Source organism: Diadema antillarum, unplaced genomic scaffold (assembly GCF_040938485.1).
Source record: "Diadema antillarum isolate AM-2024a unplaced genomic scaffold, OU_Dant_1.0 seq00000286_RagTag, whole genome shotgun sequence".
NCBI classification, from domain to species: Eukaryota; Metazoa; Echinodermata; class Echinoidea; order Diadematoida; family Diadematidae; genus Diadema; species Diadema antillarum.
The window spans coordinates 198,985-212,800 of NW_027271314.1; the positions used below are offsets into that span (position 1 = coordinate 198,985).

At 38.4% G+C, this 13,816-nt stretch overlaps 1 protein-coding gene and 1 long non-coding RNA gene across 2 annotated transcripts; both read left to right on the forward strand.

Annotated features, from left to right (window-relative positions):
* Positions 1-411: 411 nt before the first annotated feature.
* On the forward strand, positions 412-4,538 carry LOC139730009 (uncharacterized). Its single transcript, XR_011710897.1, has 3 exons — positions 412-520; positions 1,190-1,333; positions 1,768-4,538. It is a non-coding gene; the product is annotated as an uncharacterized lncRNA (long non-coding RNA).
* A 1,510-nt stretch (positions 4,539-6,048) lies between these two features.
* Positions 6,049-11,600, forward strand: LOC139730010 (uncharacterized). The gene is made up of 6 exons (XM_071640932.1): positions 6,049-6,253; positions 7,241-7,468; positions 7,985-8,351; positions 9,484-9,531; positions 9,871-9,999; positions 10,742-11,600. Exons 1-6 carry the CDS (start codon positions 6,212-6,214, stop codon positions 11,017-11,019), a joined length of 1,092 nt encoding a protein of 363 aa, XP_071497033.1. The 5' UTR covers positions 6,049-6,211; the 3' UTR covers positions 11,020-11,600.
* Positions 11,601-13,816: the final 2,216 nt, after the last annotated feature.

Sequence of the window (13,816 nt, forward strand, 5' to 3'; positions counted from 1 at the left end):
AGCATTGGCATTCTGCTAAGTCGTAAACGGTTGAAATCATATTTCACGACTATACCTTATAGGTTTGCGAGCAATGATATCACAGCAATGACCATTTATCATGTTTATCAGCAAAGATAAGAAAATAAAGCAAGTATCAGCTGACTGATACATCAATTAGACCAGTGTAATTACAGCGCAAATCATCAATGTCATTTTTGTGTCTCTGATTGTCTGCAACAGACTGCAGAAATTTGAGCTTATGCCGATAAGAATAGTTTTGCAATTAGATTACCTTGTATTACGCGTTATTGAGTAATACAATACAATACATTACACCAATTACATACTATCATTACATTTGATTTGACTTTTCCCCGACAATGATGTAACGTGATCTCTGAAGGAAGCGACCTAGTTTCGACATCGACAAGCGAACCGACCCCAGTTAGTAAAACAACACAGTCACCATCGACAACATCGCCACCGTCCGTAACATCGTCATTATCCACAGCACCTATAACAACCTTTGGCACAACAGGTAAACCAGTGCTTTTCGCCAAGCATTAAAAGAAAAATAATCTATGTCAGCGTAGATCTGAAAGCGTTCTTAAATTTTTCGTAATAAGTGAGAATATGTCTTTCTGAAGACCCGTATTCTCTACGTTCTGGTTTCAGAAAATTCTTCTTAGATTAGCATCATAGCTACTTTGAGACGTATTGATTTGAACATTTATTGAATTCTGAAATTGAATTTCGGTACATTCGTAATTAATCTTACATTAGAGAATGTCTGTGTTTCCACGTTACTGATATACGATTAACAAAAGACATTGCAGCGAAACATGCACGTTTTTCTCAGCCTAGGGAAGGGGCGTTCGAATTGTTCTCTTTTCTCAATCACGTTATAGAACTTCATCAATGATTGACAGATGATGTTATTGACAAAATTTGACAAAATCTTGGCTTGGATTTTTTTGTGGGCATATCCAAGTAATCTGAAGAAAATTCATAAAAAATGATATAAAATATGTAGCGCATATTTTGTTGTTGTTGTTTTTGTTGTTGTTGTTGTTGTTGTTGGTTGTTGTTGTTGTTGTTGTTTTTTTTTTTTGCCCCATAAGTGATGAACAGGGTATTAAGGATCGATGCAAGTCAACATACATTTACACCGCATAGTCCCTTTCAAAATCTTTCCTCTGCTGAACAGAGGGCGGGCTGGTCAATCACGAGTGTCAGCCGGGCGAGTTTTGGTGTGCATCCCCCGAAGATCTCGCCGAGTGCGTGCCGGGAGAATGGCGGTGTGACGGAGAGACGGACTGCTCCACTGCTGCAGACGAGGCAGATTGTGGCGGTAAGTGTTGGGGTTTCAACACCATTGAGAAATCGGTTAAAATTGTCTCTGTAATAAGTCAATTTGCTTCACAAATCCATACACATAATCGTGACTTTCATCAAAAGATGTTTTTGTTCTTCCCTATACATGAGTATTATTTCATAGAAAAGAAAATTGTTTTTTTTTTCTTTTAAGGGAATTATGCATGTCAACACCATGTCATGACTATGCGACATGTTCATTGGATATGTAAACTGTGTTGGTATAAGGTTTATAATCTTATGCTCTGCTCTTATATCGCATAGGTTTACTAGAAAACGTAAATGTAGCCTCGCAAGCGTCACTGATCAAGCAAATACTAGTAGTAAGTTGGACTCAACGCAGGTAACTTGTTATTGTTGTGACAACCAAAAACTGAAAACGATCTCAAGATCATACTAATTTCTCAACAGGTTCTGCTACGCCAGATACATCGCTCCCTTGCGTTGCCTGGCAACGAACTTTCAACCAATCGTGTGACGGATGCGACTACGTCCCCACTTGCCAGCCCGACGGAGTCCTGTGGACGAGGCTTCAGTGCACGCTGGATCTTCTGACGTGCTGGTGCGTGGAGCCAGACAGCGGACTTACGGTCATCGGCAGTTTCACCGGCGTCGATATCATTGAAGACAATGAAGTTCTCAACTGTGCGGACTTTGTTCAGTAAATCTACATGTTTTCAGACAAACAACTTATATTCGTTAACCGATCACTCATGTTGGCTGTAAAAAAGCGGGAAGTTACCAGGAAGAGTGGATTTTGCGAAGGAAGGAAGGAATTAAACTGAAATTCGACATGCAGATGGTCAAGAGATTGATTGGTCCGGCTTCCCAGTCCAAAGAATATAGCAGCAATAGATATTTTCTATATACCGCCTTTTCATCGCGTCGCGAAACTCAACGTGCTTTGTAACATCATCCTGGACATGATATCTCCCTTTGAGAATGGAACAAGGAGTGAATTGTTTGTCACTGCTATAACTCACGTCTTGGGGTTTTATCGCTATTACCCTCTTAGATGTTAGTACACTGTAAAAACATCGGTGTTAGATTTAACACCACTGGTGTTAAATCTAACACCGATCAAACTTCAATAAAGGACCACACCCACAGGTGTTAAAAATGCACTGTGATGGTGTTGAAAAGTGTTCACCTGACACTTCGTGGTGTTAATTTGACACTGTACCTGGTGTTATTTTGACACTGTACTGGTGTTAATTCAAAAAATGAGACCACATGGTGTTGATTTGATATTTGTTGGTGTTAATATCAATGGTTTAACACCCGTCCAGCTTCAATAAGAGACCACACCAGCTGGTGTTACTTTGGTGTAAATTTATTTTCACATTTTTTCAAAAATCTAGTATTTTAATGTAAAATTCTTGATCGTCTTGTTTAAATTAAAAATCAACAAGAAGTGCAGTTACTAAGAAACTCTTCAAAAAAACAGTTCTTCAAAACAGTTTAAAATTTGGAAATGACACCCGAAGGTGTTAATTTAACACCATAAATGAGCATCGAAAATTTAACACCAGCTCGGTGTTCACTATTTAACACCGGACTTTTTGCAGTGTAGTTGATACACCGCTATACCGTTAAATTGGAAGGAGTTGGTTTGGAGAGAAAGCTCTTGTCCTGGTTACAGAATGAATGTGATGAATAAATCTGCAGTCATCACATGAAAAAACAAACTATGTGAAATGATGGCCAAAGAAGAACAAAGATATTAATATAAAAAGAAACAGATGTCATAATCATACCTTCATTTTGTCCATCACATACGTTATTCGATGCTCTCTTTATCATCGCTTCTCTGTGTTTGTATAATGCATCGATGTCTATTGAAAATGCCTGTTTGTTGTTTCCAATCTGGGGGCAAGTCTAGACTCCGAAACAGTCTTCAGGTCTTAAATATTTCTTATTACAAATACTTTCTGTGAAGAGACACATTACAGGCATTAGTCCAGTTTGATTATTTTTCTCATAAGGTTAGAAAGGACACTTGGTCGAAACTTTTGAATTTCCCCTGAAGGCTAAGGGATGAAATGATATGCACAAACATGTGGCAAATTAAACCTATATTTTGAAGATAAAACGAATGCAGCGTACTGCTTACTATGTGCATCATCGATTGCAGATCAAGCGTTTCAGGTCAATTTCATTGCCGACACTCGCACAATGACGAGAGAATTGTTGATCTGTACATTCAAAGCTCGAGTATGTTGTATAGGGTGGTATATTGTTCATTTTGTTTGTTCCGTAGTGCCTTGGTTACAGTGTAATCACGTCGAGTGCAACTTGCAAACATAGTGTCTCCTCTTCCCACGTAAAACGCTATCGTCTGTTCGCCGTCTGTCAATTCTGTTTTGATGGTTTCTCTACAAAAATTCTATACACGCATACATTTTGACAGGGCGTAGAGCTTGGAGATTCCTCGAAAAAAGGTAGGGTTCATCAATTCTGATCTCGTCACAACTACTTAAGTATCTTAGCCTTATTCCCAGTAGGCTGTCGGCTTCAGAGTCGAATTTCAACAGCCTCAGACTATGTTGATCGCTTTAGTTATCATATTGAGGGCTTCAAAAGAGAATGATTTTTTAGAAGATATTGAAACGAGTGTCTACGTCAGCTGGATGGAATAAAATATGATTAGAATGCTATTGGGTTTATCATTATTATTTTTTTTTATACAGCAAAGATATAAAAGGACATATTGAAGCGAGGCTATATCTGGATGTTAACAATACGCAGCCTCTCGACAGGACACTAGACTGTTATTGTTCCATCCTGCTTTTCTATAAAAGTGTCAAAATATACAATGCGGAAAGAGGGGGGAAATGCCACAAGTATGGAAAGAAAGAGAGGGGAGGATAGAACAGGATGTGGGAAGTGTTGCGCTTCTTTGAAATATACTTAAAGGCATATCACCAGTGGCGTATCTAGGGAAAACGGCGCCCGGGGCAAGCGCGAAAATTGCGCCCCTAATTTCTGAAAAAGTGTTCAACCCCAACCCCATCCCGGTAGGGACTTTAAACAAAGTCCACATGATATGCTTTTTCAAGCACTTTAAAGGGGTCTTGTGAGGGTGATTTAAATGTAATGAATTTTGATAAATTTTGGCGAGCGAGTGCAGCGAGCGAGCCGAAAATTTTGGTATTTCAGCTTATACAAAACATGGAATTCTTGTCATTTTTTGCTAATCAAATCTTACAATTGCAATCAAGATTATAGTGACGGCTTTATAGATAACGATTTATACCAACAAAATGCATGAGGAATTTCAAAAGTACTCTAAATTAGTACGCGCGAGTTAGCCGAAATTTGTATATTTCCACGTCATCATCACGTTTTGTTCTTATCTCTTTTTTTTCTTTTTGGATAAATTTTGGCGAGCGAGCGCAGCGAGCGAGCCAAAAATTTTTGTATTTCAGGTTACAAAACATAGAATTCTTGTCATTTTTGCTTATTAAATCTTACAATTCTAATCAAGATATAGTGACGACCTTATGGATAACGATTTATACTAACAAACTGAGGACTTATAATACTAGTACTCTAAATTAGTACGAGGCGAGTGAGCCGAAATTTGCATATTTCCGCGTCATCATTACGTTTTGTTCTTATCTTTTTTGATTTGTTTTTTTTGCGCCCCCCCCCCCCCATTATGTTCGAAACTGTTGGCGTCCTCTCTTGATCCAATCGGCGATCGCTTCAGAACGAATGAAATTGCAGCCGCTGCTCCGTGTAATATTTTCCTGCTTAATATAAAATGACATGTGTGAACACAATAGACATTGTCATTTTGTGCGCGTCATCGTCACATCTTCTTCTTTTCTTTTCTTTTTTTTGATAAATTTTGGCGAGCGAGCGCAGCGAGCGAGCCGAAATTTTTTGTATTTCAGCTTACAAAACATGGAATTCTTGTCATTTTTTACTTATTTAATCTTACAATCCTAATCAACATAATAGTGACGGCCTTATAGATAACGATTTATACCAAGAAACTGTGGATTTGAAAAAAATACTCTAAATTTGCATATTTTCTCGTCATCATTACGTTTTGTTCTGATCTTGCTTGATTTTGTTTGCGCCCCCTCCCCTCTCCCTCATATGTTCGAAACCGTTGGCGCATTCTTTTGATCCATTTGGCGATCGCTTCAGAACGAAAGAAATTGCAGCCGCTGCTCCGTGAAACATTTTGCTTGCTAAATATAAAATGACATGTGTGAACACAATAGACATTGTCATTTTGCCCGCGTCATCATCACGTTTTATTCTTACCTTCTTTATTTATATAAATTTTGGCGAGCGAACGCAGCGAGCGAGCCGAAAATTTTTGTATTTCAGCTGACAGAACATGGAATTCTTGTGTGAACACAATAAACATTGTCATTTTTTCCGCGTCATCATCATGATTTGTTTTTATCTTGTTTGATTTAGTTTTCTGCCCCCCCCCCCCCACTATTCTCCCTTCCCCCCCCCCCCTTTTCCGGGCGAGTTTTTTTTTCTTCTTCTTCTTCTTCTTCTTCTTTTCTTTTTTCTTTTTTCTTCTTCTTCGTTTTTTTTCTTTTTCTTCTTCTTTTTTTTTCGTTTTTTGCGCCCCCAAGGAGTGGCGCCCGGGGCACGTGCCCCCCTTGCCCCCCCCCCCCCCCCCAGATACGCCACTGCATATCACACCTCTTGCTGTTCAGTTTATACGTGGGTTTGCAAGAACGCTTGACCATTTAACTTCAATAAATAAGGCAGTGAATCATAGCAACAACAAATGGTGAGGTATCATACGAACGACAGTTCCTTGTGACAGGAGAAAACGACCGCTTTGTTACCGCGTGAAGTTTATAGGACGGTTTGGAACAGTATGGACTCGGATTCCACAGAGCTGAAGACAACTTCCCATAAGGTATGTTCGCGTTGATTCAAAGTGATATATAAAAAGTCCCATAATACCGATTCATAGTGAATGGCAAGGCGTGGTCCTTGAACTTCTCATGTTTGTGTGCTGCCGGTATTTCGTAGCATCAAAAGTAATGTGTATTTTACCCTCTCTTGGTTTGTCGACGAGATTATGAGCAAATAGCTCTCTCAAATGCACTTCAGACATGAGCAAATATTATAGGAACTCGTAGATTATGACTATACGGAGTCACGATTCAAGCATATAGTTTGATTGATGACTAAAGACAGACTTTTGACACACAGTCCTCTGTTCGGAGTGACAAGTTAAGGTAGCGGGTGGGTTCCGGGTTTGACTCTATTCTTGGGTGTAACGAACCTATTAGTCGGTGGTTGAGGACGCTTAATTTTCCAACCAAAGATTCTATAGACGAAGTTATTACAAAAAATGATAATTTCCAGAAGTTGAGACAAATTCGTTTGAAAAGACTTGGCTCGGGCAAGAGTTTCCACATCAATGATTATGACATTTTTATTGTTGTAATTCATAAGATTTAACCTTTAGCTCTACTTATTTTAGTCACTCAAATATAAGAGCAGTGTAAAAATGACCCATCCGGCCGCGATGAGTTCGTACATACGTGTACCGGGTGTGTGTGTGTGTGTGTGTGTGTGTGTGTGTTTCATTTTGATCTCTTTTTGCCCTCGCATATCTTGAAATTTCAGTCAAATTTTGTTACTGAATTCATACATTGCAAAATATACAGTATAAATGGTATAGGAATTCTGAAAAATTGTTAAATAAAAAGACTTTATCAATGAATGTCACTAACAAACATGTAGATACAGAGTTTCCGTTCAATTTTTCAGGTAAAGGCATACCTGTATAATAATGCTCCTCGTTTTGTATACTGCTACTTTCGTCCATGGTGCACAACTGTCTGTATTAATTTTAGCTTTAAAATAGATATCAATAATATTCTGCATTTTGCAGGGCTCTGTTCCCGAACCTGGTAAACTCCACGTCGGGATGCACGAAGACCCGACATCGAAACACCGGACCTCATGGAAGCAACTTTTCAGCCCACGGCAGAGGTCGTCGTATGACGTCCAGCGAGCATCGCAGCGGCTCGAGCAGGACAAGCCACCGGGCGAGTTACGGATCGACGTGGGAGATGCTCCGGCTAACTCGACCCTCGCTGAAGCTTCTCCGAATAATAAGGTTTGTTGTCTGCTACGCAGTCCTTCTATCTGGTCTTATTGCTATTGCATGACAAATTTCAAAAGGCAGATTTGACCCTTTTTAATGTCACCTGTTAATAATTGCTAACTGAAGGGACAGTGGAGCGACTCCAGATGTGGTATACCACCGTCAATCTGTCACACGTGGATTGGTAATGATCATGAGAACTGCAGATGCTATAGATATCCGGATATAACTATACGGGTTCCCTTTCTTTCTTTCTTTTTTCATTTTCCTACCGCCTAACCAACAGGGCCATATACTCGCTAACACATTCACTTACAGTAACTTCTGTATTGCTTTTATAGTAATGCATGCATGATGATGCTGCGTTAAAAACCAAGAAGACATAATTGTTATTATCTTGCCTTTGTGTTTGACCATTGTTGGGATACACTGAGATTGATGGGCAGACTATTACTGACGTCACGTAAAAGAGAGCTGAAACACGCCACTCGATCCTGAAATTCGATTTCTTGTTTGATATGAAACTAGGAAGCAGAGAACATGCCCCTGCAGAGGTTTGCCAGCGACTCATCCCAGCGCCTCGGCGTCGAATTGGTGGAGTTACCGACGACTGAACACAGGGGGTCTTGGATGCATTGGGTAAACTCGAATCGGTCGTCGTACAACGTGCGGCGCGCATCGCTCAAGGCACGGCAGGGTGCTGGGGAGGATGACGACACAAGCCAGGTCGTCGACAGCCAAGAAACCGAGGACGAGGACGAGGACGAGGACGATGATGACGTCGCTGTATGCAAAAAGGGGAATCGACTCAACCGATGCTACGTTGTCGTCATCCTAGTCATTCTCCTTGTTGCTATGTGCGGCTTACTTGTTTTCTTGGCTACTTACCATGCAGGTAGGGAGGGATGGCCTCATAAAGTTATATGTTAAGATGTGAGAAAGAACACTGATTTCAGAGTGTTCACAGGAACGAAATCTTATTCATTAGCCTTCTGTTTGAGAGCGAAGGGCATTTCTTCTTTTATCATTTCAGCTTAGTTCCACACGATGGTCAAGATAGATTTAGTGAAAAGATAAGATTTTATACAAATCTGCAAAAGGAACCAAAAGAAAGTTATTGAATTTCAAAGTTTCTAACAAAAGTGACAGCAGTAGTAAGCGCACATATGCGAATTTAGATAAGATGATGATGTCATAGAAACACAATTCTCTTAGTGACCTACATACATCTCACTTAACTATTGTTTATCACATAAAATAGAAAATAATCACAAAAAAAAATTATCCTTTGCGTCAAATTAATGCTGCGTTCCCATAATCTTGTAGCAATTATATTTTTTTAGTGGGGAAATGTTCATAGTTGTTAATTCATTAAAAACGTGATTTTTTTTTTTTATTAACAACCCGTAGTGTGCACAAACTGATCTGTGAGCTGAGAGTTCGTGACATCATGATTTAACTAAATTGTATAAGAAATTATGACTGTATTATGGTAGTGTAAAATGCCTTCGTTCGGATGGCAAACTGTTGAATATTTATAACTCTCTTGCTTTGTCCAAGGTTCTAAAATGACATTGATTGTGTGTGTCTGACATCGTTCTATTGAATAAAGATACTTTGAAGGGGTTAGCGTTACAACTGACCGAGAGTTCTGATTCTCTATAGGTCAACTGAGATAGATGCAGCGCTCATTATTCTCTTGACTTTTATACTAGAATACCTTCTCTCTATACTCCGCAATTATATGGTCGAATAAATAAATGAATAATAATTATAATGATTGACTTATTGTAATCGCCGATCTCTACAATCAGTGACTGCAGTCTACTTATTCAAACGTTAGAGGGCGCTCTTCTCGGAGTGGCAGCGTCATGCAGAACCTCGAGTTCTCACAAAATTTTGACAAAGATGGTAGAAATTTATCAGAATTGCACGGCACATAATTATATGAGTAAATCATTGTGAATCGACTGCAAATTTGATGATTAAAACCTGACAAGAATGTGCCCATGATTGTTTCATATCAGTTCACAACGCTCAAGAAGTGCCCATCGGCTCGTCTTCTACAGAAACCAGTAAGATGATACTTTCAGTATTGTTTCATTTCGTTTTATTTTCCACCTATTTCGAATACATTAGGCATATATTGCATATGATTACCTCTTTTGAAAATAGTTTATTTACGCTCACCGTACTAACTTTCATCACTTGGATATGAGTATATTTGAAAAGGAAGCGGCCGTTATTATTATGATCCAACGCGAGACCGGAGATATTAATGTCTGACGAATGTTCTTCAGATTGGTAATTCAAATTGGCTACGAAAGTTTCATTCAGACTTCATCACAGTTTTATGGATTCCGTTTTACTGCGCATGCTTTGTCCTGACATCTTGCTTTTTCTCCATTTTCCAGTGCACACATGCCTCGCCGATGAAATCTGGTGCGGCTCTCCCACCGAGCCGTCTCAGTGTATCCCGGGCGCCTGGCGGTGTGACGGGGAGCTAGACTGCTCGACGGCTGCAGACGAACGAGACTGCGAAGGTAAGAGATAGACTGACAAAACAAACTTTCATCACTAACAGAAGAAGGAGGAGGAGGAGGAGAAGGAGAAGTAAAAGAAGGAAGATTCAGCTTCATATGCAAATTAGATGAGGCAATGACCTCAAGAGACAGAAGTTGTTTCATTCGCTGCAAATCTCAGCCTCCTCGAAAGTCTCACATTGTGCGAACTTTCGATTTACGATGCGCCTCCAAGAGGGAAAAAAAGTTGTTCTGCGCATGCGCCATAGAGATGTTCTCAGTCGAGCTCGACCGTCATCCAATCCAGGAGGCGCGTAATCATAGCAAAATTAATCGAAAACTTGCTATTGACTAACACACAATTTTTTTCTATGTTTCCTTTGTTGATATGAAATAAATGTGAGCAACGACAACAACAACAACAACAACAACAACAAATTCATTCGTTTCAAATCTTTGTCGTGATGCAGCTTGTGGGGAAATAGAGCATAATGTGGTGTTGTTAAAAAAGATACAAGATTTTAATGACATTATTGTGCAGAAAGTAAGTTGATTACTTCATTCTTTGATCAGCCCATCCATTTATATTATAATTGCTACCGATATCTCTTATTAAACAAAATTTTATGACTTCCCGGAGTCGAATTTTCGGTTGAAATTTCAGTCAATAGTGGATTATATTTGTCAGATTTAACTTTCTTTCTTAAGATTTCCGTTTGTTAGTTGATTTTGAACATGATATTGCCCTCTAAATCCTCAACAGATTCCACATTGGATTCCTCCGTGGAAGAGGCAATTTCTTGCGAAGCTTTACGGGAAAACTTCAACCAGTCGTGTACTCGAGAAGGACTCGACCCCGATCGCTGCGGGTACATCCCCAAGTGCCAGGCGGACGGAAAGCTGTGGCTGCGACAGCAGTGCACGGTCGATAATCGAAGCTGTTGGTGCGTCGACACTCGGAATGGACGAACGGTGGCGGGCACATTTATGGGGGCGGACATTATCAGCGACGACATGTTGTTTATTAGCTGCCCGGCGTAATATTCGCAGGTGAATAAAGTGAGATAATAATGATATACGTAATATATCTCTCACTGTGCAGGAAATTAAAAATCACTCCACGAAAAGACAAACATTATCTGGCTGAGCTTAAGTTATTTGCATTGAATGGTATTTGGGGTCAACAATTTAATGGGATGGGGTCCGCTCGAAATTGATTTATTCGGGCCTTGTTTAGTCATCACTATCATTCAATCGATATTCTTTTGGAGAAAGTCCTGGAGGAGAAAAGAGTTGGAGGACTGATATAGCATAATATGCTCATTTCTATTCTCTTCTTTTTCCATTTCTCTCTCTCTTTCTGTCTCTCTCCAGCCCTCCATCCTCACATTCTCTCGTTCTAGCACAGCGTTCTGTTTGAAATTTTCACTTTCATTAAACCAGGGAGATGGGACTTCTCCCTGATTAAATCACTAGAATACAGTGCATGCTCCAGTTAAAACTCTTCTCTCCATAAAAGTGTTTTTTCCTCTTGATATGTATCTATATACTATCTACCTATCCAGGCCCTATTTATCTATCTATCTAGATATATGCATATAATTACATGGATAGAAAGAAAGAAAGAAAGAAAGAAAGATAGATAGATAGATAGATAGATAGATAGATGGATAGATAGGTAGGTAGGTAGATAGATGATAGATAGATAGATAGATAGATAGATAGATAGATAGATAGATCGATTGATAGATAGATAGATAGATACATGTATATAGAAAGATAGATGAGACGGTAGTATTACTCTGCTTCCTCTTTCATGCTTCATCTCTCTTTCCCCTCTCACTCTCTCTCTCTCTATTATTATATATCACAATAATATCATATCTCTCACTTTCTATCTACAAATCATATACTATGTTTCTTTCTTTTTCTTTCTTTTTTTCTCTTTTCCTTTATTCCTCAAAATATCTCTCCTTCTCTCCTTCCCGAGCCAAGGTAAATTTGCAGTGATGTCTTTTGTCTTACAGTACATAATTGATGATTGTTCTGTGAAAAGTTCATTGTACCATGCGAACTACAAAGAAAAATTGATTTCACACACTAAATACTTCGACCTGGCAGGCTAAAAACTATCAACATGAATATGAGTGTGTTGAGCTTGGTTTTTTCAACTGTGTGATATTACACGTGTTAAAAAATTGTTAGTGTGGAATTGTCAAATATTCCATTGTGACATGCTTTTGTTTTGTTTTTCCATCTAAACCCTACCCATGCCTATGCTATTTGATGCAAATTAAAAGAAAAAAAAAGTAAACATATGTGAGTCTCTGCAGACTTATCTTTTCTGCATGTTTCTCAAGTGCTACGTCAGAAGCTTTACCATTCCATCCAGCTTCTAACACTCAAAAACAGTATACATATTTATAAATGATACAAGCCACAGACCAATCAAGGGCAATGTAAATACACATGGGATAGTACACATAATACAGTAAATGTATATAGGCAATATTTATTTCAAAAAGTTCAAAACCAGAAAGGCATTAATAACTGTACAAAATTCCATGGGCAAATGCTTTTCTGCTTCTGAACCATAAATTATTTGATTTTAAACTTGGTATAACATCATAGCACAAAAACATGATAATAAACAAACAACGTCTGTCCACCAGTTGTAATGCTTGATCTGATGCATTCCAATCTGGGGTGGTTAAACCCCAAAACACACCACAAAACTTTCCTGACATAAAACTGGATGCTGGTGCCCAAGTTTGTGTGATTGCAACAAAGAGTAGCTGCAGACTTAGTACTTTATGTATTGTAGTAAGAAGTGAAATGTACGAATTGTGACCTGCGTCCGTGTTTAACTTGATACATTATTTGTATATTATGTGTAACAGTAACACCAAGATAATGGATGTGATAAAATCATTTTTCACAGAAGTTGTCATCAATGTTTATAACGTCCACCATTTTCCACAACCTGTTGCCAACTCTGATCAAATCTTAGAAATGATGTACTGATGTAAAAAATTAGCACAACTCAGACATATATCACTCCAATCTATGTATCAAAATTTGATTCCAATGCACTTTTGGAATACAATTCAAACTCAAAAGATAAATAGTCATCATAGTCGCATCCCCTTGATACTTGATATTCAGGAATCCTAACAATGTGACTCACTATCTAAAAACAATGTTGATCATGTAATAATAAACTAGTAAAAACTAGAAAGAGCCAAATGCAAGAGAAATTGATATGATAGAGAATTTGAAAGAAGCAATGCAATAAGAATATCAATTTGAGGATTAATTTCAGGTACGAAACATTTTTTTAAAAGAAATAAACCAAATGAAGTCATGTATTCAATCCTTCATATGACTAGAAATTCATTATGAAAATTACATCAAATCACCTTTGACAAGTGATGCCCAAATAACTTAAATGCAGAATCATACCTTTAAACCACTAAGAACATATCAGTTTTCACATTGTAACTTTCAAGTGGATATATCATACTCCGTACAGGTCAATAATCCAATTTATAGTTCATCAACTCAGAACCATGAAGGCATCAACACAAGACTGCATGTGCTGACATTTTCTTCTTGTTTTTAATTTTGACTGACAATGTAAATATTTTATCCTTTTGCATTGAGATATTTTATATTGCTCGAGTATTAACATAATTGCTTTGGAAGTCAAAGAAATTCAGCACGGTATGACGTTATGACCAAGCACCAAACGCTTATAATGGAAGGTTTGAAAGGAAAAGAAAACACATAGCATTATTGTAGTCAAGCTACAATATTCTGCCATGTTAACAACTGCATG

Excerpts from the sequence above, each read along its gene's own strand:
- LOC139730010 (XM_071640932.1), top strand. The coding sequence starts at position 6,212 with ATGGACTCGGATTCCACAGAGCTGAAGACAACTTCCCATAAG. Across the intron at positions 7,469-7,984 it reads AAGCTTCTCCGAATAATAAG|GAAGCAGAGAACATGCCCCT; the intron begins GTTTGTTGTCTG and ends ATATGAAACTAG. Across the intron at positions 9,532-9,870 it reads CTCGTCTTCTACAGAAACCA|TGCACACATGCCTCGCCGAT; the intron begins GTAAGATGATAC and ends TCCATTTTCCAG.